General features: G+C 59.9%; 1 protein-coding gene across 2 annotated transcripts; it reads left to right on the top strand.

The window, feature by feature from the left end:
- Positions 1 to 931: 931 nt before the first annotated feature.
- Positions 932 to 20,275, top strand: GRK2 (G protein-coupled receptor kinase 2). 2 transcript variants are annotated; one of them, XM_074371657.1, is made up of 21 exons: positions 932 to 1,269; positions 11,342 to 11,418; positions 13,199 to 13,272; positions 13,432 to 13,533; positions 13,622 to 13,696; positions 13,822 to 13,883; positions 14,673 to 14,724; positions 14,998 to 15,089; positions 15,432 to 15,531; positions 15,616 to 15,694; positions 15,773 to 15,903; positions 16,195 to 16,289; positions 16,363 to 16,470; positions 16,655 to 16,721; positions 17,033 to 17,133; positions 17,744 to 17,810; positions 17,891 to 17,986; positions 18,223 to 18,385; positions 18,525 to 18,661; positions 18,755 to 18,865; positions 18,962 to 20,275. In XM_074371657.1, the coding sequence occupies exons 1-21, from the start codon at positions 1,157 to 1,159 to the stop codon at positions 19,124 to 19,126; spliced, it is 2,067 nt and encodes a 688-aa protein (XP_074227758.1). In that variant the 5' UTR covers positions 932 to 1,156; the 3' UTR covers positions 19,127 to 20,275. The 2 variants fall into 2 exon arrangements, with proteins under 2 accessions (XP_074227758.1, XP_074227757.1); XM_074371656.1 differs by having other exon boundaries at positions 936 to 1,269; positions 18,752 to 18,865.
- Positions 20,276 to 21,162: the final 887 nt, after the last annotated feature.

The raw sequence follows: 21,162 nt of genomic DNA, 5'->3' as shown, positions 1-21,162 counted from the left end.
CCTGGGGCCAGGACTGGGTCTGGAGCAGGGGGAGTAGGGATTGGGACTGGGACACATTTGGAGTCTAGCTGCATTTGTCAGACCTGCTAAGGGTTCTAGGTCCAGTCCGGGTCCTGGTTGGATGGCCTGGTCCTGGGTCTGTATCTTTGGCAATAGAGTTTTTGGTATTAGGTCTAGAACCCTGGTCTGGGTTAATAGTCCAAGTCCAGGCCTGGGCCCTGCCCTCAAGTCCAGGGTTTAGAGTTATGATAGTGGTCTGAGACTGGGGATGGAATCAAGGTTGGGGTCAGTAACCAAGATGGGATCGAGGTGGTGGTCTGTGGTTGGGATCAGTATTTGGGGTAATGGTGCAAAATCTGGATCTGCAATCCTGTTGGGGGTCTGGGGTCAGTGTCAGGGTCTGGTGTGAAAGAGGGGCAGGCCCAGAGTGGTGATCTGAGGTCATGGTCAGAGTCAGAGGTGGCGGTCCAAGGTCTAGGTCTCAGGTCCTGTTTGGAGTCTGGGGTCAGAAATGTTATCCAGGTGTGGTGTCAGGTTTCCAACTGCATCCAGGGTCAGGGATCTGGGGTTATAGCCAGAGTGTGAGATCCAAGTCCCTGGGGTCATGTTCTGAACTGCCAGAAGGAGGTCCGAGTTGTGATTCGAGTTGTGATCAAGGTCTGGGTCTAGTGTCTTCTTCAGTCCCAGGTCCCTGTTGTGTTTCAAGTCTGGGGTCAGGGTCATGGCTGGGGTCGGAGTCTGAGATGGGGCCTGGGTGGCCTCGGGGGTCAGGCTCGGTCCAGCCCGCGTGGCCTCCAGGGGGCGCCGCCGCCCGCTCGCCCGGCCCCTCGCGGGCTCGCGGGCGCTGTGCGCGGCAGGCGGGGCCGGAGGCGGCGGCGGCGGCTCCGGGGCGCGGGCGGCGGCGGCGGCGGCGGCGGCGGCGGCGGCGGCCCGACTGCAGTCCCGGCGGGAGCGGAGCGAGCCGGGGCCGGGCCCGAGCCGGCGCCATGGGGCGGCGCCGCCTCTGAGCCGCGGCGAGCGGAGCCGCGGGCGCCGAGCGGGGCCAGGCGGGCTGCGGCGCCGGAGGCCGACGGAGCGGCCGGGCCGGGCCGGGCCGAGCGCGCCGAGCCGAGCGGAGCGGAGCCGAGCGGCGGGAGAGGCCGCCGCCGCCGCCAAGATGGCGGACCTGGAGGCGGTGCTGGCCGATGTGAGCTACCTGATGGCCATGGAGAAGAGCAAGGCCACGCCGGCCGCGCGCGCCAGCAAGAAGATCCTGCTGCCCGAGCCCAGGTGAGGCGGGCGCGGGCCCCGGGCCGCCGGCCCCTCGGCCCCGCTCCCCGCTGCCTCGCTCCTCGACCCCGCAGCCCCAGACCACCCGGGCACTGCCCCCGCGACCCCTCCTGCCCCCGCCCCCGCTCCGCGTCCAGCAGCCCTGACCCGACCCCTGCGCCCCGGGCCCTGTGCACGGTGAACCTGGAGCGTCCCAGCCCCAGAGCTTTCCAGCCCCACTGGCTCCCCGACCCGCTCAGTACCCCCTGCCCAACTCTGCTTCCCTTTCCCTTCATACACTCGCCCTCAGCTCCGTCAGCCCCTTGCTCCTACCTTCTCCCCCAGGGGTTCGTGCTCCCCTTCTTCCTCCTCCCGGTGGCCCTGGGTCCCCATGGGATCCCCTCCTTTGCCTGCTCATCAACCTGGCCTGACTCTACGGCCCACCCCTTAGCTGTCCCTGTTCCCAGCAGCCCTCTTCGGGTTCCACTGTCCCCACCCCCAGCCCCCTCGGTGGACACTTATGCGAGGTTTGGGAGAGAGAGTCTTCCCGGATCTTCCCCACTCTTCTGGCGGGTCATTGGCTTGGGATGGGGTTTGAATGCTTTGGGGGCTGGAGTGCTGGTGGGGAAGTGCCCATCCCACTGAGGGAATCCCACTGTCCCTCTGCCCTCGAATTCCTCCTCTGGCAGGCCCTGCTTATGGTGCCCTGTGGGTGCTGTTTGCCAGGGGACAGCCCAGCACCCCTGCAACAGCTGGACCACGGCTGCCACCCCTCTGTGAGACAACTGATGTCGTTGCACCTGATAGCAAAGTTTAAACTGTTCAGGATTTAGGTGCGGGAGTAGACAGGTATGGACAATAGCTGAGGCTGTCCAGCATTTTATGGCTTCTAGAGTGCTTTCCCTCAGAGCAGCCCATGGGCAGGTAGGACAGGTGTGGTTTTGTCCCCATGGAACAGTTGGGGAAGCTGAAGTCTTAAAAGATGAGTGGCCTGCCAGTGTCACAGGTAATCCAGGGTGGTGCCCAGCCACCAGATCAGGGCTTCCAGCTTCTAGTTCCACCTTGTGTCCACCACTCTGGCCTGAGCCAGTGCTTGGCCGTCCTGCGTCTACAAGAGCTGTGTGCCCACCATGATTCCTCATGTCACATGGCGAGACCAGTCCCAGCAACTCCTGCGTCCATACCTGAGAGTTGCCATGCTGGCACCCAGCCAGCCCAGGAGCCCAGCCCCAGCCCACTGTCCTGGTCTTACCATGTGACTTTGGGCAAGTCCCTTCCCATTTCTGGGCCTCGGTTTTCTCATCTGTGAAAGGTGGATAGTGTGAAATAAGGGCTGTGACTCTGTGGCATCCTGAGTCTCTGAAGCAGGACCCAAAGTTGCCAGGGGTACCATGCAGGGGGTACCATGTTCATGTCTCCCGCACCCTCCCCTATGCACTATTCGCTGGGTTTCGGATTGACTGAACACCAGGCCTGGGAGAGGAAAATTGGTCTGCGTTTTGAAAAGGCCGTTAGGGCCCTTTTTTTCTAAGACATTTGCAATCAGATTTCTCAAAACAGGAACCAAACTGACTGTCAGCTGGGGGCTGTCCAGGGAGCAGCAACAGTTAGAACAAAAATGAGTTCAGAAATGACAAAGCCACGAGGGAGGAAATGGGAGAGTCAGCCTCTGGGGCTCACAGCTGCTCTCCTTGGTGTCAGCGGCCTCGAGACCCTCCTGTAGGTTGGACTGCAAAGCGTGAGGCGGGGCCTTTTCTGGAACTCTGCATTTGGGTAATCTCACCCCAGAGTGCATTGCTCCTGATGGGGCCCCGCCTTGGGTTGGCTCTGCAGGTGTTAGAACCCTGAGAAACAAGATGTTCCTCTTTTCCTGTCCCCTTTACGCTCTGTGATGTTGCTGCGGTGATAGGAATAATGGTGAAAATTATAATAATTTATTTATTTTTGACATCTGTCATCTCAGTGGATCCAGAAACCAACCTGTGAAGTTGGCAACGCTATGCATGTAGTAGTTGCTCAAGAAATATCAGGACTGTGTAGTGTCTGAAACTAGATAAGCTGTGAGTTTTAGGGAAACAGCAGGAGACTGAAAGCCAAGTGTCAGGGGCTCTTGGTTAGGATCACCATCTGGCAGCACGACACTGGGGAGGTGGCCCACACCTGCAAGATGGCCTAGAGGCCCTAGCAGTGACCATGCGTGAGCTAAGGCCAGGGAAGGCCCTGGATTTCTAGGCCTCCTGCATCAGAGGATACGCCACTCTTTGCTTTCTGCTTCACACACCCACTGGGTCAGATGCTTCCTACCCTGAACATCATTTATGACTGTCTCTTACCTTTGCCTGGCACTTCCCAGTTTGCAAAGTGCTTTTACTCCATTTTATCCTTTTCCCAACTGTGGGAAACAGACACAACTGTGGCATTTTCCCCGTTAAGTAGCTGAAGCAGCTGAAGCTCAGAGAAGGGGAGAGACTTGATCACAGGCGAGGTGGAATTTGAACTCGGGTCTCTGGACTCCCACGTGCTCTCTCCCTGCTATGTTTCTTCCATACACCCCTCTGTAGCTCTGCTTTCAGCCTGGTCTTTGTTTTGTGGAGTGTGCCAGCTGGAACTCCCTTGCCCAGGGAGTCATGGGAGGTGGCTTGGAAGCCCCAGGCCAGCCCCCAGCACCCTCAACTGTCTTGGTTCACAAGGCCCAGCCCCCTCCGGCCGCTGGGACAGAACTGAGCTCTCTGGCAAAGCAAGTGCATAGAGGGGGCGAGTGGTGGGGGCAGCTCCAAGCCTGGGGTCATGTCTTCCCCTAACCCACAAAGTCAGGGTCAAGGAGAAAGGCCAGTTTGTCTAAGACAAGGTGCTGTTTGGAGTCATTCCTGCCTTGGGGTGGTCCATCTTGGCAGCCTCCCTGCGGCCAGTGCCCGGGTAGTGGCTTGGCTGGGAGTTGGGGCTGGCATCACAGCTCTGACTCCTCAGGCCTGGGGAACAGGAGTTGTTGGGCGCGGTGCCACTGTGAGTTGGCACAGGGACCTTTCCTTCTGTCACCCTATGGAATCCGAGGAAACACCCATTTCTCACCCTTCTTGTGGAGGGAGGCAGCTGTGCAGCTGGAAGGAGACCCGGCTTCTAATCCCGCTGCAGCGCCAGCTCACAGGGGACCAGGGCACATCCCTTACCCTGAGTGAGAGAGCCTGCCTCAGTTTCCACCTTGGTAAAGGAGGTGCTGCCCTTCACTGGTGACCTCTCAGTGCTCCTGCAGCTCTCCGGGTCTGTGGTCTGTGCCTCTCCCTAAAGGAGCTGCTGTCTCCCTTTCCCAGCAGCAGGAGCAGTCCTGTAATTATCGGCATTTGCTTAATATGACCACGGAGGCCTCATGTAATTAATCTCTGGGCTTCAGGCTGAGGAGACGGGCCTGGGCGGTCCCAGGAGATGCCCTTGCCCTCCCTGTTGACAGTGGCAGCCCCAGCAGCAGATTGTCAGAGCTGGTGCCTCTTGCAGCTTCCCATTCTCTAGGCTCTTTCTTTCCTGGTCCCTCCCCCCACCAGGGATTTCCTCCTTCCTGCCCTTTTCTGGCTTCCCTGTCTCAGACCCGCTGCTCTTCCTCCGCTTCTTCTTCGTTCCTGTTAACTCTTTGCTTCCAGGACTCCTGCCCTGGATTTGTGGAGGGAAGGGGCACAGGGAATGGTTTTCTCCCTTCTCTTCCCTCCACTTCTCCATCACCAGGAGAAACCCTGCTGTTTCCAGCCTTTATCCCTTACCCAGAACTTTCCACTCCAGTAGCAGCCTTCTCCCTCCTCCCACCCCTGGAAACAAGATTATCTCTTCAGCAGTCATTCCCTCTGGGCTTTTGAAGCCCCTGCTCCCCGCCCCAATGATCTCCAGGACGTCTTTTCCCATCTGTTCTCCTTTCCAGAGCACGGGGGTGGGGGTGGGGGTTCACATTTTTGCTATTAAGTTGCTCTCCTGCCTGCCAGTCCCTCAGTAAATGGATTTGAAGGGAGTGTGAACATTACAGGTTGGAATCTGTGCCGGGGAATCTAGGCTCTGCCAACCCAGGAATAACGTGTCCTATTAATGCACGATCAATTCCTAGTAGTAAACTCCTGGTGACGTCAGGTGTAGGCACACTCTGCAGCTGTGTTCCCTGCCTTCCCGGGCACCCAGGTAGGCTTTGCAGAGGAGCCAACCGCTTGGGGGCTGGAGGGTTGGGGCTGCTTGTGCACGGCTGGTGCTTCCACGATATTATGCTCCTGCCTTGGAACAGACAGCAGAAGCCACAAGGACTTCAGAGTCTTTGAGGAACACACAGCCTCCATCACACGTGCCCTTTTTTACTGTGGCCCCAAGGGGCCCGTGTCCTCTGCTGGTCACATAAAACAGAATTACACTCGAGTTACTACTAATCTGTTTCAAAGAAGAAATACTAAAAATGAGGTGTTTGGCTGCATCTTTTTCTGAAACAGTAACTTACTTTCTCTGCATCACTCTAATGAGGGGGGTGCCATCTCTGCTGGCAGAGGGGCAGGTTTCAGAAGTGGGTTTTCTGGTGTTAATGTGATAGCAGCTCTGTTCTGAGCAGGGGGTTCTCTGACTCTGGAGGCCATTCTAGGTTTGGGTTTGGGGAGAGCCCCCGTCCTGGGAACTGCAGGGCAAGATGCCCTGGAAATTTGTTCTGGGTCTGTTCTAACATGATGGCAATGAGTTGCAGGGTGCAGAAGCTGTGATGTGTGACAAGGCCGCCACAGCGCCTTTTCCCGCACATCCTGGAAGTAGTTGCTTGTGGTCGCCAGGCCGTTGGGAACCTGGGTGGCCGCGTTCATTCTCGGTGAGCTTGTGTGTGCGGTGCCCCCTGGAGATCATTTTCTCTTCCTGGCTCAGGACTTGATCCAGAGTTGGCCGTTTGGGTTTGTCTTTCCCATTTGGTATATGGCCCTGTGCTCAAGCTCTGAGGACATTTTTCAGCCCCAAGGAGAGTCATTGAGAAATATTAAGAGGTCCCCAGGGACTTCCTCCTACCGCTGCCACCTTGGTGCCAGGTTTCCTGGAAATGCCACAGAGGAGCACCTCAGCCACAGCTGCAGCCTCTGATCTGCCGGCTTAACCGTCGTCTCCCAGAGCGTGACGGTTCCAGGCATGGCTGCACCAGACCCATTAGGCCCGGAACCCCTGTGCCAGCTTGCACCCTCCTGAGGTTTCGTGGCTCTAGGATCCGTGTCACACGAGAGCACAGGAGCCATGGCTCTTGGCCTGCCAGGTGCCAGCCAAGGTTACCCCAGGCCTGATGGGAAGGGGGTTGGGGGCAAGGCATGGGGGCACGAGTCCACTGCCTGGTGAGAGGTGAGGGGAGGCCCCTGCCTGGTGAGAGGTCCTTTCTCAGGGAGGGCTGGACATTTCCTTGCCACTAACTTGGTCAGGACTCTGGGTAAGCAACTCATCTTCTTCTAGCCTAGATTTCCTTGCCATCAAAATGAGTGTGTTTGCTTCTCCCAGGCCACACAAGCCATGGTCTGTGCCCCTGAGTGGGAGTCGTCTGTGAGGCCGCTGTACCACAGAGCAAGGGACTTAGCTTTTCCTTTGAGCCACGTGGTGCCCGAAGGTACCAGAAGTTCTCCCCCTCAGCACTTACCCCCTCCCTGCCGTCCTGTCACCCCAGCCCACACTCGGCTAGGAGGGAGGAAGTGCTCTCCCCCAGTGTTGGGCTGGGCCTGCTCCTCAGAGCCACGGGAGCCAGAGTGAGCAGCCCTGGCTGCAGGCGGCCGTGCCCGGCAGGGCGCTGGGCAGCTCCTGCCAAGGGGCCCTCGATACTTCGTGAGGGCAGGTATCGGGTCTGCCCCCCGGGGCCCCCAGGCTGAGCAGCACAGAGCCTGAGGCTGATCTGTGAGCAAAGTGGAGTTGCAGCTGTAGAGTGCTTGTTGGCCCAGCCCTGGGGGGGCAGTGTAGGGAGCTTGCCAGGCAGGAGGCTGCCTGGCCACAGCCCCACCCTCCCAGGACATGGCATGTGTGGGGCAGAGACCTGAACAAGACCAGGTAGCTTCTGATCCCATTCTAGAAGGAGGCGCAGGCTGGGGGTTCCAGCAGGAGGGCTCCCTCCAGGAGGAGGAGGGGACCGTCAGTCCTCACAGCAAGGCTGACATCTTAGGCGAGTTCTCCTTCTGCTGTGTCCTCTCTGCATTTTAAGGGGCCTGCTCGGTGGTGGCAATTCAGCATTTGTTGACATCCTCATTTTACAAGTGGGGAAACCGGACATTTAAAGTTTCTTACTTGGCCTGGCCTCAGGGAGGGAGGTGGGGAGACCCATTTGGAACCCTAGCCTGGGTGTCCCTCTGACTGAGGGAATGAAGGCGTTTAGAGGCCCTTTCCCAGAGGGACTGGAGCCTTAGGGTCCTTCTGTGGGGGGGACAATGCTGGCTTTCCTGACAGCCCGGAGTCAATCTAGCAGCCATGTGTTCCTGGATATGGGAGTTGTTGACCTGGGTGGGGACAGGAATGCTGTTCTGGGCTTGTGGCCACTCCAGACTCTGCCAGTATCGGGGAGTGGGTGTGGGAGATGAAGGTGACCCAGCCCACGAGCTGCAACCGCCTCTCCCGTGCCAGCCTGTACTTGCCACCCTGGCGGGAGCATCCCCCATGACACACTTTTCTAACCTGCCAGCTCCCTTGGCCCCAGCCTCGTGGGAATGGACAGGAAACCCTCATGTTGCCGCTTGGGGGGCCTCCCCTGCCAGGACTCTGCTGGAGTCTGACCTCGTGTTTGGTTGGGGGGGAGTTGTTTATTTTATTTAGAAAACATTTTTTTCTTTTTAAGGAAGAAAGTGAAGTGCTGCGGGCTGGGAAGAATGCTGGGCCACCCTGTGCAGCCTTCCGAGGGGCGGGAGGCGGGGTCTGGCCACCGAGGCGGCAGCGTGGAGCTTGGGCACTTTCTGCTGCTCCCTGGGCTGAGCCGCAGCAGAGCCGCCTGGAGGGGAGGAGGTCTGCCCTCCGGGAGCGCCTTTCCCAGGCTTTTGCGTGTCCGGCCACGGCTGCTCGGTGGGGTTGCCCAGCCCTGCAGTGGGAAGTGGTGGCCCTGCTCCCAGCTGGGCATTCCCATCGCACCGCATTTGCTGAGCAGGTCCCAATCTTTCTGGTTCCCGGGGGGCTTCCCTGTGACACTTGTGGGGGCCACGCCCTGTTGCCGGGTAGGGTCCTCCCTACAAGCTGGAGTCACTCTGCCCATCATCTGCATCTACCTGTCTGGACACCTGACCACACCTGACCACCCTCTGACCATCCACGTCCATGAAGGGTCAACATTTTGTGATATTTCTTCCCTCTTTATTGCTTTTCCTCATCCCCTTCCATAGACTGGAATGTCCTGAAACACAGAAATGGGGTGCAGACACCAAGAGCCAAGAGCTGAGCCAGCGGGTAGTGAGGCCCCATCCTTCCTGGTCCCCCTCCCGGGAGATATCTGGCCCTCGCAGGGTTCCCGGGCTCCATACCCCTGACTCCTGGCTGCCTGGTCGTGACCCTGCCTAGCCTTCACTACCCTGGATGGGGCCCTCCCTGCTATGCTGCATCCCAGCACACCCCCCAGTCTGTTTCCCTGTCTGAACATGAACAGGAGCCCCAGACTGGCTGTCGCAGAGTGGGGAGCCCCAAGAGATTGGCACAGACTGTGCCCTGTGGCCTCCCTGGTCTCTAGTCTCTAGTGTGCAAGCCCCAGGGTGGAGGCTGCCTTGTTCAGTTTCACAGATGTTTTCGCTCCTGATGTGTGTAAAGCACATGGGGGACTTGGGATCTGGTCTCTCCTCCTGGGTCCCTGTGAGTCCCATGGGACCCAGGGGATGTATCCTTGTTGGTGGCTGGTGGGCTTGAGCTGCGGTGTGGCTCCCAGGAGGGGAGTGTGTGCCAGCATGGCTGAGGGCTGCATCCCAGCCTTGGAGGCCCTGCGGTTGCAGAGGGCATCCTTGCCTTCCCGGAGGGAACCGGCTCTGAAGTGAAAAGCCCTCAGCTGGGGATCTTCTCTTGTTGGTTGGAGTCACAGGATGGGGACACAGGAGGGCTATCCTAGTCATCAGCACTGGTTTTCCTGTTGGAGACAGTTTTCGGAGGAGGTCATCGCACCTCCAAGTGTCCAAGGGTAGGGAGGTGGGGAAGGGGTCACGGCAGCAGGCCTGTATTCATGACCACTCCGGATACCCCTGTGTTCTCGTGTATGGCTCGAATGCAGCCAAGGACCTGGGAGGCCCAGAGCCTGTGCCTCCACCGAGACCATCCCAGAAGGCTAGTGCTGAGCATAAAAGTGCAGGAGTCCCCCTTTTCAAGCCCTGGCCCAGAGGCTGGCAGGGTCTGCTGGCAGCACTAGCCCTGCCTGGGGCCTTCTCTCCTCACCTCTCTGACAGGGCCTGGAGCCTCGAAACCCCCAGCTAGCCTTGTCAGCTTTTCTGCTGCCCGTCCGTCCAACAGCCTGAGCCTGCTCCTCCCCCACCTGTTTCCCTCCTTCCCAGCCCAGTGCCGTTAGATACCTGGGCTTCCTCCTGTGGGTGCCTTTGACGGAGACTGTCTACTTGCCTGCCTCCCTGGACCAAGCTTCCCAAGTGTCCTGTGCCCAGCCTCATCCCTGGCCAGGTCTTCCCTGCTGTCCCCATGTCCACCCACCTGCCCTCATGTCCACCCACCTGCCCTGGGCTTCACCACCTGTCGACATCCTGCTTGCACTTGAGGAATCAGTAAAGTTCCTCCTCTACACAGCCTCTCCCGACGGCCTAGAACACTTTCTTTCCCGAGTCTCCTCCGACTGACTGGGCCCCACTCAGGCTTTGTCTCAAGCTGTCTAATGTCACAGAACCACGGACGCAGGACTGGTGCCCTGGAAGGGACTACCTGGAGGGCAGGGGTGCATGGTGCCTTCCAGGAGGTGATGGACCCTGTGCTGGGCTCCTAGAGGGGCACAGGGATACAGAGAGGTTGGCTTGTGGGGTGCTCACCAGCAGCAGCCCCTTCATGAGTGGCCTGCCAGCGGCCCCACGTGTCCCCAGTGATGCTGTGTAAACATTTCATCAGCTCGGCCCTCAGCATGGCAGCCAAGAGCACTCCTCAGGGGCCCAGATGTGACCACAGCTGTCCCTCATGACAGGCGGGTCAGCAGGGCGAGACTGGGTAGCACAGGAAAGAAGAAGGGGGGACAGCAAGGTGCAACTGAGGCAGGCAGCATGGCCAGGTGTGACTTTCCCAGACAGCAAGCTCAGCATTGGGGTGAGGTAACTGGGGGCGGGGAGTGTGGGCCTGGGCTTCGTGGTCACGACTGCCAGCCCCTCCTCCTCTGCCCTCCAGAGTTAGGTGCTGGGGACACAGGAACTGAGGCTTGGCTTTTTTTTTTTTTTTTGGTATTGAGATACAATTCACATAACATAAAATTCATCATGTTGAAGTGTACAATTCAGTGGATTTCAGTACATTTACTGTGTTGTGCAACCCTCACTGCCACCTAATGCTAGAACATTTCTGTCACCCTAAAAGGAAACCCCGTACCCATTAGCAGTTACTCCCCTTTCCTTCTCCAGCCTCCGACACCACAAGTCTGCTTTGTGTTGCTGTAGATTTGCCTGCTCTAGACATGTGATGTAAATGGAATCATACAGTACATGGCCTTTTGTGACTCTCTTTCTCCCTTAGCGGAGTGCTCTCAGGTCTGTCCATGTGTGACGTGCCAGCACATCAGGGTTTCTCTCCATTTCCTGGCCAAGCAGTATCCTTTTGTCAGAAGGGGCCATGTTTTCGTGATCCATCATTTGCTGATGGGTGAGGCCTGGCTTTTGAGGTTTGGCCAAGTTCCCAAAGGCATCACGAGGCAGTGCTGGGGTCAGACTTCTGAGCAGCCACCTGCAGCCACCCTGGCTTTGGGGGACAGAGCCTTGGTGGATAAGCGCAGGCTTCCTCAAGTCCCTCTGGTGTGACCCATGGTCAGGTCCAACCTGCCTTCCTGGAGGGAGCAGTTGACACCTGGCAGCAGTGCCCTCCACTCCCGGTTCTGGGAGAGGAAGCAGCAACCTGCCAGGGAAGGGCTGCAGGCCTGTCGGGAGCCATGGGGTCTTCAGGTCACCATGGCCCCTCTGTCTTTCAGCATCCGCAGTGTCATGCAGAAGTACCTGGAAGACCGGGGCGAGGTGACCTTCGAGAAGATCTTCTCCCAGAAGCTGGGTAAGTATGGTGGGGGCTCTGCCACCCCCAAGACTGCCATCACTTGTCGAGCTGCCCAGGCCCAGGCCCAGGCCGTGGGGGCAGGAAGACCCCAAGGCCGCCTTCCTGCCCCCTCCCATCTGTCTGGACCGAGGTTTGGTGTCTCATCCACTAGGGGAGGGGGCAGGGCAGCCAGTGAGCCCCCCCACCCGGTGCAGCAGAGCTGTGACCCTAGTGCCTCCCAGCCCCTGATTGTCCCTGGGAGCCCCCTGAAGGGGGTGGGGGCCCAGCAGTCTTCCAGGGCCGCCAGGGAAGTTCCTCCTTTGGGGTTTTTGTTTTTGAGAGTTGCAGCTTCCCCTTGGCGCAGGCACAGCTGCTCTGGCCGTTGGTAGAACTGACAGGAAGGGGCGGGGCCCTTCCTGTGGCGCCTGGCGTGCTGTGGTCGGCCGCCCCCGCCCCCACGGGCCCTCTTTGTGAGCAACCTGCTTCGGCAGGCCCCTCCTCTCTCCCCCTCCCGTTGTCTTAGAAGTCTTGTGGGTCCACCCCACAGACTGGCACACAGGGAAGTGTGGAGGCAGGTCTCGGGGAAGCAGGCTCCAGCCACACACAGCTCCAATGTGGCCTTGCAGAGAGCAAGATCTCAGCTCTGAAATGGGAGTGGCCTGGCATGGCAGGCCCAGGCATTTGAGGTCAGGCTTAGGGAGTCAGTGTGTCCGGAAGCATACTGTTTGGGTCCCTTGCCTGTGCTGTGTTACCTTGGACACATTGCTTCACCTCTCTGAGTCTTATCTAGTAGCTCAGACTCAGGAGGCCCACTGCCGACTGTTGGAGGGCTGGGTACGGCAGTGTCAGTAAAGCCGCTTGCCCTCTGGGGAGCCCTGGTCACACATTGCTAAAGGTATAGTGTTGAAAGGCTAGTCTGCCTTTTCCAGAAGTGATGGCTGCAAGCTCTGGCAGAGGTGCCAGGCAGTGGGAACAGAGCCTCCAAGAGATGTGGAAAGCCACCCAGCACAAGCCCGGTCACCCATGTTGGGCTGGAGAGAGTAGGGTCCACCCTTCCTTTTGATTTGCCCTTCAGGGCTGCTCTGCCAGGTCCCAAGCCCCCATCCCTGGGGAGAATGAGGCCAGCCTGTCCAAGGTCTCCTGGGAGCCCTTCCCAAAGTCTGTCTCACCACTTCCCTCCCCCAGCGGCCCATGCCCTTTGAGGCCCCCTGCACCAAGGCCCCACCCCTTGGCCAGTCCTTCTCAGGACCTGCCACATACCGCCTGCCTGACAGGCCTCCCTGAGCCTCAGGTTCCCCAACTGGACCTGCCCTTCCTGTCTGCCTGTTTCTCATGGCTGCTATGAGAGTCAACCAGATGGTGGAGGGGGTGTAAGGTGCAGGGAGGCTGCCTTCCTCCCCGACGCTGCAGCTCTGGCCTGGCCCAGGTGGGTCTCACTGCACCTGCACAGCCCTCCTGGTGGGCGTGTCCCCCTCTCTGAGGAGACACAGGCCCTAGACTGCAGTGAGATGGTGGGGGGCCCAGACGCCAGAGTCAGCCCCACACCTCCATCTCACTGAGGCGCCAGTCACAATCCAGCCACCATCTAAGGAAGCAGATTCTGAGACGGGTGGAAATGCAGGCTCCCTGACCCTGAATCCAGGAATCTTTGGTTGGTGGTAGCCTCTGAGGCTGCCTGGACCAGACTCTGCCCTCTCCTTAGCCAGTTTTACCCGGGAAGCCCAGAGCCAACCCCACCATGATGGGAAGGCCTCTAGGGGCGGGTGTGTTCAGTGCGACTCAACACGCTTGCTTTCAGGGTACCTGCTCTTCCGAGACTTCTGCCTGAAGCACCTAGAGGAGGCCAAGCCCTTGGTGGAGTTCTATGAGGAGGTGAGGCTGGGTGGGCTGGCAGACGGCAGGGCCTGGTCCTGCTGTGCGTGGAGAAAGCGGAGAGTGTTGGGCTGCTTCCACTGAATCTGACAGACAGCTGGCACTGGCGCCCCCGCACCCCCTGGGCCAGAGGTCACCTGTGGGGATCTTGTCCTCTAGATCAAGAAATACGAGAAGCTGGAGACAGAGGAGGAGCGCTTGGCCTGCAGCCGGGAGATCTTTGACACCTACATCATGAAGGAGCTGCTGGCCTGCTCACACGTGAGTGCCCGGACCCGCCTGCCGGCCTGGGCGTGGGGGCAGGTTGGAAGGGCCCTGTGGAGAATTTAGATGCCTCTGTCTTCCCCAGCCCTTCTCGAAAAGTGCCATCGAGCACGTCCAGGGCCATCTGGTGAAGAAGCAGGTGCCTCCGGATCTCTTCCAGGTGTGTGCTGGGCTTCTCCCTGCTGCTGCTCGGCCCAGCCGGGGTCTCCCTTGGGCAGCACAGGTCCAGGAGCCTGGTTGGCTCCCGCTCTGGCTCAGTCACCAACCTCCAGCTTCCCCCCTTAGCCGTATATCGAAGAGATTTGTCAGAACCTCCGAGGAGATGTGTTCCAGAAATTCATCGAGAGGTGAGAGCGGGGTGTGCACAGGAGAGGAAGGGGAGGAAGAGGTCGCTCTGAGGAGGGGTGTGGATGGCACGGAGGAGAGAAGCCAGCCTGCTTCAGGCCCCGGGCAGGTGGGCCCCTGGGCCTGTCTACACCACAGTGTGGGGACTCCTAAGAGGTTGCCACCTCTTCCACACTACCGCCCCACCCTCCTCAGCACCAGGCATCTCCAAGCCTGTCCCAGGAGGGTCTACAGGGAGTGAAGGGCCACCTATGCGTCTTGCCTCCCATGGACTGTCTAGCATCTGGGCTGAGAAGCAGCGGGGTGGTGGCAGGGATGGGCACAAGAGGACATGCCCACCCCACTACCCGCTGTGGCCTTCACGGCTAGAGCCAGCCTGGTGGGTGGGAGTTGTAGGCAGATTTCAGCTTGATAAACGAAACAGCTTTCTTAGTGTCCCAGCTACCTAGCCATGGAGTGGGAGCTTCACAGGGAGTGAGTGCTGTGTCACTGCAGGTATGCAAGCAAGGATGAGATGAGCATTGTTGTGGATGTGGTGGCAGGAAGTCTGGGTCAGGCTGGAAGACCTCCCCTCTGAGCTTATCTGATTCCAGCAGGAACCCAAAGACAGATAGCAGGGTCAGCGTTGGGGATGCAGGGGCAGCTCAGGCTGGCGCTCTTTCTGGGCAGTCCTGGAAAAGGACAGTGAGGCTCAGGACCCCAGGGAATGGGAGTGGTGTGAGGCAGACTTACACCCAGCATTATTCCACTCACTTTCTAAGGCTCATCTGAGCCCGGTTCTTCTCTTACAGCGATAAATTCACACGATTTTGCCAGTGGAAGAATGTGGAGCTCAACATCCATGTGAGTGGGCTGGGTGGGTGAGGAGAGGCCCACCCACTGCTGCTCCTCCCCAGGGAGTGGGGCCCAGGGCTCGGCCAGGGCTAGGGAGGCCAGGGATGTCTGCCCTCCAACCCCCAGGGTGTGGCCGTGTGGTCAGTGCCAGAATCCCAGTGGGGACAGCTTAAGGCAGGGAAGCATGTGGCAAGGGTGGCCCCCCAGTAAGGGACCTCGGGTAAGCCCCCTGCCTCCAAGGGGCGGGGCCCACAGTGACCCCAGTCATTGCCGTCCTTGCAGCTGACCATGAACGACTTCAGCGTGCACCGCATCATTGGGCGAGGGGGCTTCGGCGAGGTGTACGGGTGCCGGAAGGCCGACACGGGCAAGATGTGAGCACTTGGTCAGCTGGCATTGGGGGGCATGCCTGAGGGAGAAGAGGGCCATTGGGGTGCCCTGAAGGCAGGTGGCAGGGTACTGAATGGTCAGGTGTCCACAAAGGGCCACGCACCATTCCTCCATGCTGCCATGTCGTTCTGGTGCCTGCCAGGGGCCCCCAGAGCCCAGCCTGCCAGCAATTCTGCTCTCTCTCCATCTGTGTGTGTCCTACGCTTGTCATGGTGTCTAGTCTTCCCTACAAGAGCCCTGAGGACTGCCCACACACCTAACCAGCCCCAGGGCCCTGTCCTGCAGGTGCCACTGGACGGACTGACCGACCAGACCCTCCCCTGCAGGTACGCCATGAAGTGTTTGGACAAGAAGCGCATCAAGATGAAGCAAGGGGAGACCCTGGCCCTGAACGAGCGCATCATGCTTTCCCTCGTCAGCACCGGGGTGAGCGGGCAGCCAGCCACTGGGTCCGCCTTTGGCTCCGGAGCCTTGGACGGCCTCCGCTGACCTCCTCTCCCGCCCCCCTAGGATTGTCCGTTCATCGTCTGCATGTCCTATGCGTTCCACACGCCGGATAAGCTCAGCTTCATCCTTGATCTCATGAATGGTGAGTGCCTGGCCTCAGGTGGGCTTGGGGCTGGGCTGGGGCGGGAGCTGAGAGCCCCTTGCCCACTGCCTCCCTCAGGCGGGGACCTGCACTACCACCTGTCCCAGCACGGGGTCTTCTCCGAGGCCGACATGCGCTTCTACGCGGCTGAGATCATCCTGGGCCTGGAGCACATGCACAACCGCTTCGTTGTCTACCGGGACCTAAAGGTGAGGCCCTGCCATTGAGTCCCTCCTCACAGCACAGCCGGCCTGCCAGGCCTGCAGGAGCCCTGTTCCCCCGACAGGCCAGCCCGACTCCTCCCCACTGCACTCCTCCTCCCACGAGCCATTTTCTGGATTCAGGCTGTGACTGGGGAAGGAAGACAAACCGCCACCCTTGGCCTTGTCCCTGGACACCCATAACCCTCTAGATTGAAGACAGCGACCCAGCTAGTATCTTGCCTGGCCGGGCCCTGTCCTAAGCCACTCCACTGGCGGCTCACTGGGCTTCCTCCACAGCCGGCCAACATTCTTCTGGACGAGCACGGCCATGTGCGCATCTCAGACCTGGGCCTGGCCTGCGACTTCTCCAAGAAGAAGCCCCACGCCAGTGTGTGAGTGCCCCAGTCCCCAGTCTCCCTTCCCGCACCCTCCATGAAGCCCCTCATGGCCTCCTTGATCCCACAGGGGCACCCATGGGTACATGGCCCCTGAGGTTCTGCAGAAGGGCGTGGCCTACGATAGCAGCGCTGACTGGTTCTCCCTGGGCTGCATGCTCTTCAAGCTGCTGCGAGGGTGAGTGGGCCGTCCCAGGCACGGGAGGGACAGGATAGAGACAAGCTCCTCCCTGGTCTAGGTGGGAGGCTGTGGGGGAGGGGGCCCACTGCAGCCTGGGTGTTAGGCAAAGATCATTTGTGCTGCCTGCCTCAGTTTCCTCATTCCTGTGCTCTGACCTTGGACTTCGGACTTTCTCGCCCAGACATAGCCCCTTCCGGCAGCACAAGACCAAAGACAAGCATGAGATTGACAGAATGACATTGACAATGGTGCGTGGAGGGTCCTGCCCAGGGAGGCTGGGTGGAGTCCATGGGGGGGCCCACAGTGAGGCTGGGGTCTCTTGCGGTATCAGGGTCAAGGACTCTTAGTTCCCACTCGCCAGCCCCCTCCCCACTCTGGCCTCCTACCTGGTAGTCTCTACCCTCCCTGTGTTGTCAGAGCTAGAAAGCTGAGTTAGGAAGGTGGGCTATGTTTCTCCCTCTGCTGGGGCCCTGGACCCTCACACCACTGCCCTGAGCAGCTTCAGGAGCCCCTGAGTTGTGATGGGGCCCCACCAACATCCCACTCCTCCTCTCTGCAGGCTGTGGAGCTGCCCGACTCCTTCTCCCCTGAGCTCCGCTCCTTGCTGGAGGGGCTGCTGCAGAGGGATGTCAACCGGAGACTAGGCTGCCTGGGCCGAGGGTGAGTGCCTGGAACCAGGGCCATTGTCCCAGGCCTTCCCTCCCTGCTGGGCCCTGGGTGGTGTCCGCACTGCTGGCTCCAAGACTCTGCAGTAGGCTGCTGGGTCAGCCTGCCCAAATCTCCGCCTGTGTCTCTCTGAGAACAAGGACTGTGTCCCATCACTGGAGCCTCCTCTGTGGTCCCAATCTCTTCTGGAGAGCTCAGAAGTAGGGCACAGCTAGCCCTGTCCAATGTTCTCTGGTGGAGGGCTGCCTGGGGAACAGCTGCTGGAGCTGGCTAGGGACAGGCTTCCCAAGGGGCCTTGTAACAAAGATGGTGATGATAATGATGATGACAGCAGCTTTTTATGTTTATTAAACATTTACTAAGTGCTGGACTTGATGTTGCAAGATTTACCACGTTAAAACTCATGTCAGCTCTACGACGTGGGAACTGCCCTTCTCCCCATTTTAGAGATGAGGAAACAGGCTGAGGTTTAAGGAACTTTCTCAAGGTCACAGCGCCAGAGAGTGGCTGAACCAGGAGTTAACCTGGGCCACCTGCCCCACAGCCCAGACTTTGCCCCCAGCCCGGGCGGTGTCAAGCTGCGATGACCCACATCTCCCCACAGGGCCCAGGAGGTGAAGGAGAGCCCCTTCTTCCGCTCCCTGGACTGGCAGATGGTCTTCCTACAGAAGGTAACAGCCTGGAGCCGGCACCAGGCGGGGCACTCGGTAGCCCTTGCCCCATGCTGATGCCCTCCCCCTTTCTGTCTCAGTACCCTCCCCCACTGATCCCCCCACGAGGGGAGGTGAATGCGGCCGATGCCTTCGACATTGGCTCCTTTGATGAGGAGGACACAAAAGGAATTAAGGTACTGGGTCTTGCCTGGCCTCTCACCCCTGAGCCTGGCCCGGGTGGCATCCTCCCCCTTCCTCTGCCCCTGTGAGACCCTGTGCCAGCCCCATCAGCCTCCTGGGCCTCAGGCTCCTCCTGAACATCCCTGGGGGTTCGGTTGAACCAGACCACCCTGTCCCAGGGCCCTGGGGTGGGCAGGCCTGAGGCTGATGGATGTCCCTGCTTGGTCCCTGCCTCGTCTCCGCGGTGAAGTTGCTGGACAGCGACCAGGAGCTCTACCGCAACTTCCCCCTCACCATCTCTGAGCGGTGGCAGCAGGAGGTGGCAGAGACCGTCTTCGACACCATCAATGCTGAGACAGACCGACTGGAGGCCCGCAAGAAAACCAAAAACAAGCAGCTGGGCCACGAGGAAGGTGAGGGTCACCAGCTGCCGTGGGAGAAACAGACCCAGCCAGGGTCACAGCCAGAGAGCAGCCGAACCAGGATTCAGATCCAGGCAGGGCGAGTGAGGCGGGCCTGGCTGAGCTTCCCTCTCTCGCTCTCTTGCGTCAGACTATGCCCTGGGCAAGGACTGCATCATGCATGGCTACATGTCCAAGATGGGCAACCCCTTCCTGACCCAGTGGCAGCGGCGGTACTTCTACCTGTTCCCCAACCGGCTGGAGTGGCGGGGCGAGGGCGAGGCCCCGGTAAGAAGCGGGCTGGGGCTGGGAGCCCCTGGGGTCGGTGGCTGGCAGGGCCTGTCCTGCGCCCTCACTGCCCCCTCCCCCCCCCCGCAGCAGAGCCTGCTGACCATGGAGGAGATCCAGTCGGTGGAGGAGACGCAGATCAAGGAACGGAAGTGCCTCCTTCTCAAGATCCGAGGCGGCAAGCAGTTTGTCCTGCAGTGCGACGTGAGTGGGGACCTGGGGGACCCAGCAGGGAGGGGAAGGGGCAGAGTGGCCTTGGGGCACCCAGGCCCCGCCTGACAGACCCCGGTGGGTGTGCAGAGCGACCCCGAGCTGGTGCAGTGGAAGAAGGAGCTGCGTGACGCCTACCGTGAGGCCCAGCAGCTGGTGCAGCGGGTGCCCAAGATGAAGAACAAGCCACGCTCACCTGTTGTGGAGCTGAGCAAGGTGCCACTGGTGCAGCGCGGCAGCGCCAATGGCCTCTGACCTGCCACCACCACCTGGCCGCCCTCCTGCCCGCCTTTTATAAACCTCTAATTTATTTTGTTGAATTTTTATTATTTGTTTTCCCGCCAAGCGGAAAAGGTTTTATTTTGTAATTATTGTGATTTCCTGTGGCCCCAGCCTGGCCCAGCCCCCAGGGAGGGGCCTGCTTGCCTTGGCTCCTGCTGCCACCCGCCCCGCCACTGTCCAGCCACCCTCAGCTGTGACCCCCAGGGGTCACCCACTCCCAGTGTCTTCTTGTGCAGGGAGAGCAGCAGCCCCCGGCAGCTCCCCGCCCCTTCCCCAGGGATGGTGCCACGCGGTGTTGTGCCACCTCCAGCTCTGTGGGGTGCGCTCTGTGCCCGCAGCACCTGGGTGGCCCAGCATCCCTCACCCCAGGGGAGGCTGCAGCACAGGGATACTACTTGAATTTTTCCCACCGCAGCCCCTCCTGCAACAGGGACACAGCCCTGCACTGACCTGCCCCTTCAGCCAGTTGGTGGACAAGGAGGCCCATTGTCTCCCTGACCCCAGGGCCTCCCACGTGACTTGGGCTCTTGCACCCTTTCCCAGGAAGAGCCCCCACGACACTGGCTGCCTCCATTCCCACCTTCCCTGGACACGGGCTCAGCCAGGAGGGTGGCATTGGCAGTGGCTGCTGCTGCCCTCACCATAGCCCCCCTCTTTGTCTCACCCCCAGCGCCCAGGCTCAGGGACCACAGAAAGGCACCTGCGGGTTGTGCTACGCTGGCCTAGCCTGGCCCCGAGCCCCCTTTCCCTGGGCCAGGCAGAGCTCTTCTGCCCAGGACCACAGGGGGCCAGCCTGGGCTGGCTGGGCAGCACAGTGAGAGGGGGCCAGGTAGGGCCAGCCCTCCCCACCCCGGGCTGCTCAGTGTGCCCCACCGGCTATCCAGCCACACGGCCCCACGGCCCATCAGTGCCACTTCCCCAGGGCGCCACCTCGCCCGCAGCATGCCCCCTCGTGCCAGTCTCGCTGCCGTGTGTGGTGTCGCGCCCTCTCCCCTGGGGCTGGGTTGGCAGGCCCTCCCCTCCCGTCTACTCACTCCCCGGGGCGTTTCTTTGCCGATTTTTGAATGTGATTTTAAAGAGTGGAAAATGATACTATGCGTTTTTATAAAAAATGGTGCCTGACTCCTTGGCTGTCAGACTCTTTCGTGGACAATGATCATTTTCTGCCTCCATGGGTCTGGGGCCTGAGGGGAGGGGGTCTTGGTGGCGCTAGATCCCTTCCACCTCTATGGCAGGTGTCCAGAGCCAGCCTGTCCAGGCCCAGGCATTCTCAGGGGAGCAGAGGGGTCTCCTGCCCACTGCCCAGGGAAGCAGGAAGAGGTGCTTGCAGTATGGGCTCGGTGTCACATTTGGACTGACTGAGCTCGGCCCGCCAGGGCCCAAGCTGAGGACACCCCCATGGACAGATGAACATCTCTGCCCTCGGGGCCACACTGCAGCCTCTGAATCTTCGCCTTCTCTTGCTTTAGCTTCCCCTCTGGTCTTGCTCTGCAGCCCCTAGTAGAGGTCCCTGAAGCCTGAAGGACCCCCCAGCACCAGGCCTTAGGTACCCAGAGGCTGTTCAACATCCTGCCTGTGTCCCTGCCCTACAGGCCCTCATGGGTGATGTCCATCGCTGCCCACTCCAGGCAGGGCTCTGAGGGCCCCATGGAGTCTCAGGAAATGGACTTTGAACTGGGCCTCCAGCATTGGGGTGGAGAAAGTGGGCATTCTATTTTAGGGAGGGGCCTGGCAGTTGAGAATGGCTCAGGTTGGCAAGAGCACTGTAGGAAGGAGCCAGGCCTGGGAGGCCCTGAATGCCAGGCTAAACCCAGCCCAGAGCCCAGGGGCACTTAGTGATTGCAGGACAAAGATGGGAGTGGACGTGGAGTCTGAACTTGGATTGGCCTTTGGGGAGTCCTTGGAGGCTCTGGACAGGGACTGGGTGGTGAGAGCTGCCAGTAGAACAAGTTAGATTACCATGTGGAGGATGTGTGAAGAAGATCAGAGCCCGGCAGGAAAAGGCAGAA

The sequence above is a fragment of the Camelus bactrianus genome, chromosome 10 (assembly GCF_048773025.1).
Source record: "Camelus bactrianus isolate YW-2024 breed Bactrian camel chromosome 10, ASM4877302v1, whole genome shotgun sequence".
Lineage (NCBI taxonomy): Eukaryota > Metazoa > Chordata > Mammalia > Artiodactyla > Camelidae > Camelus > Camelus bactrianus.
This window is presented reverse-complemented; position numbering and strand designations above follow the sequence as displayed.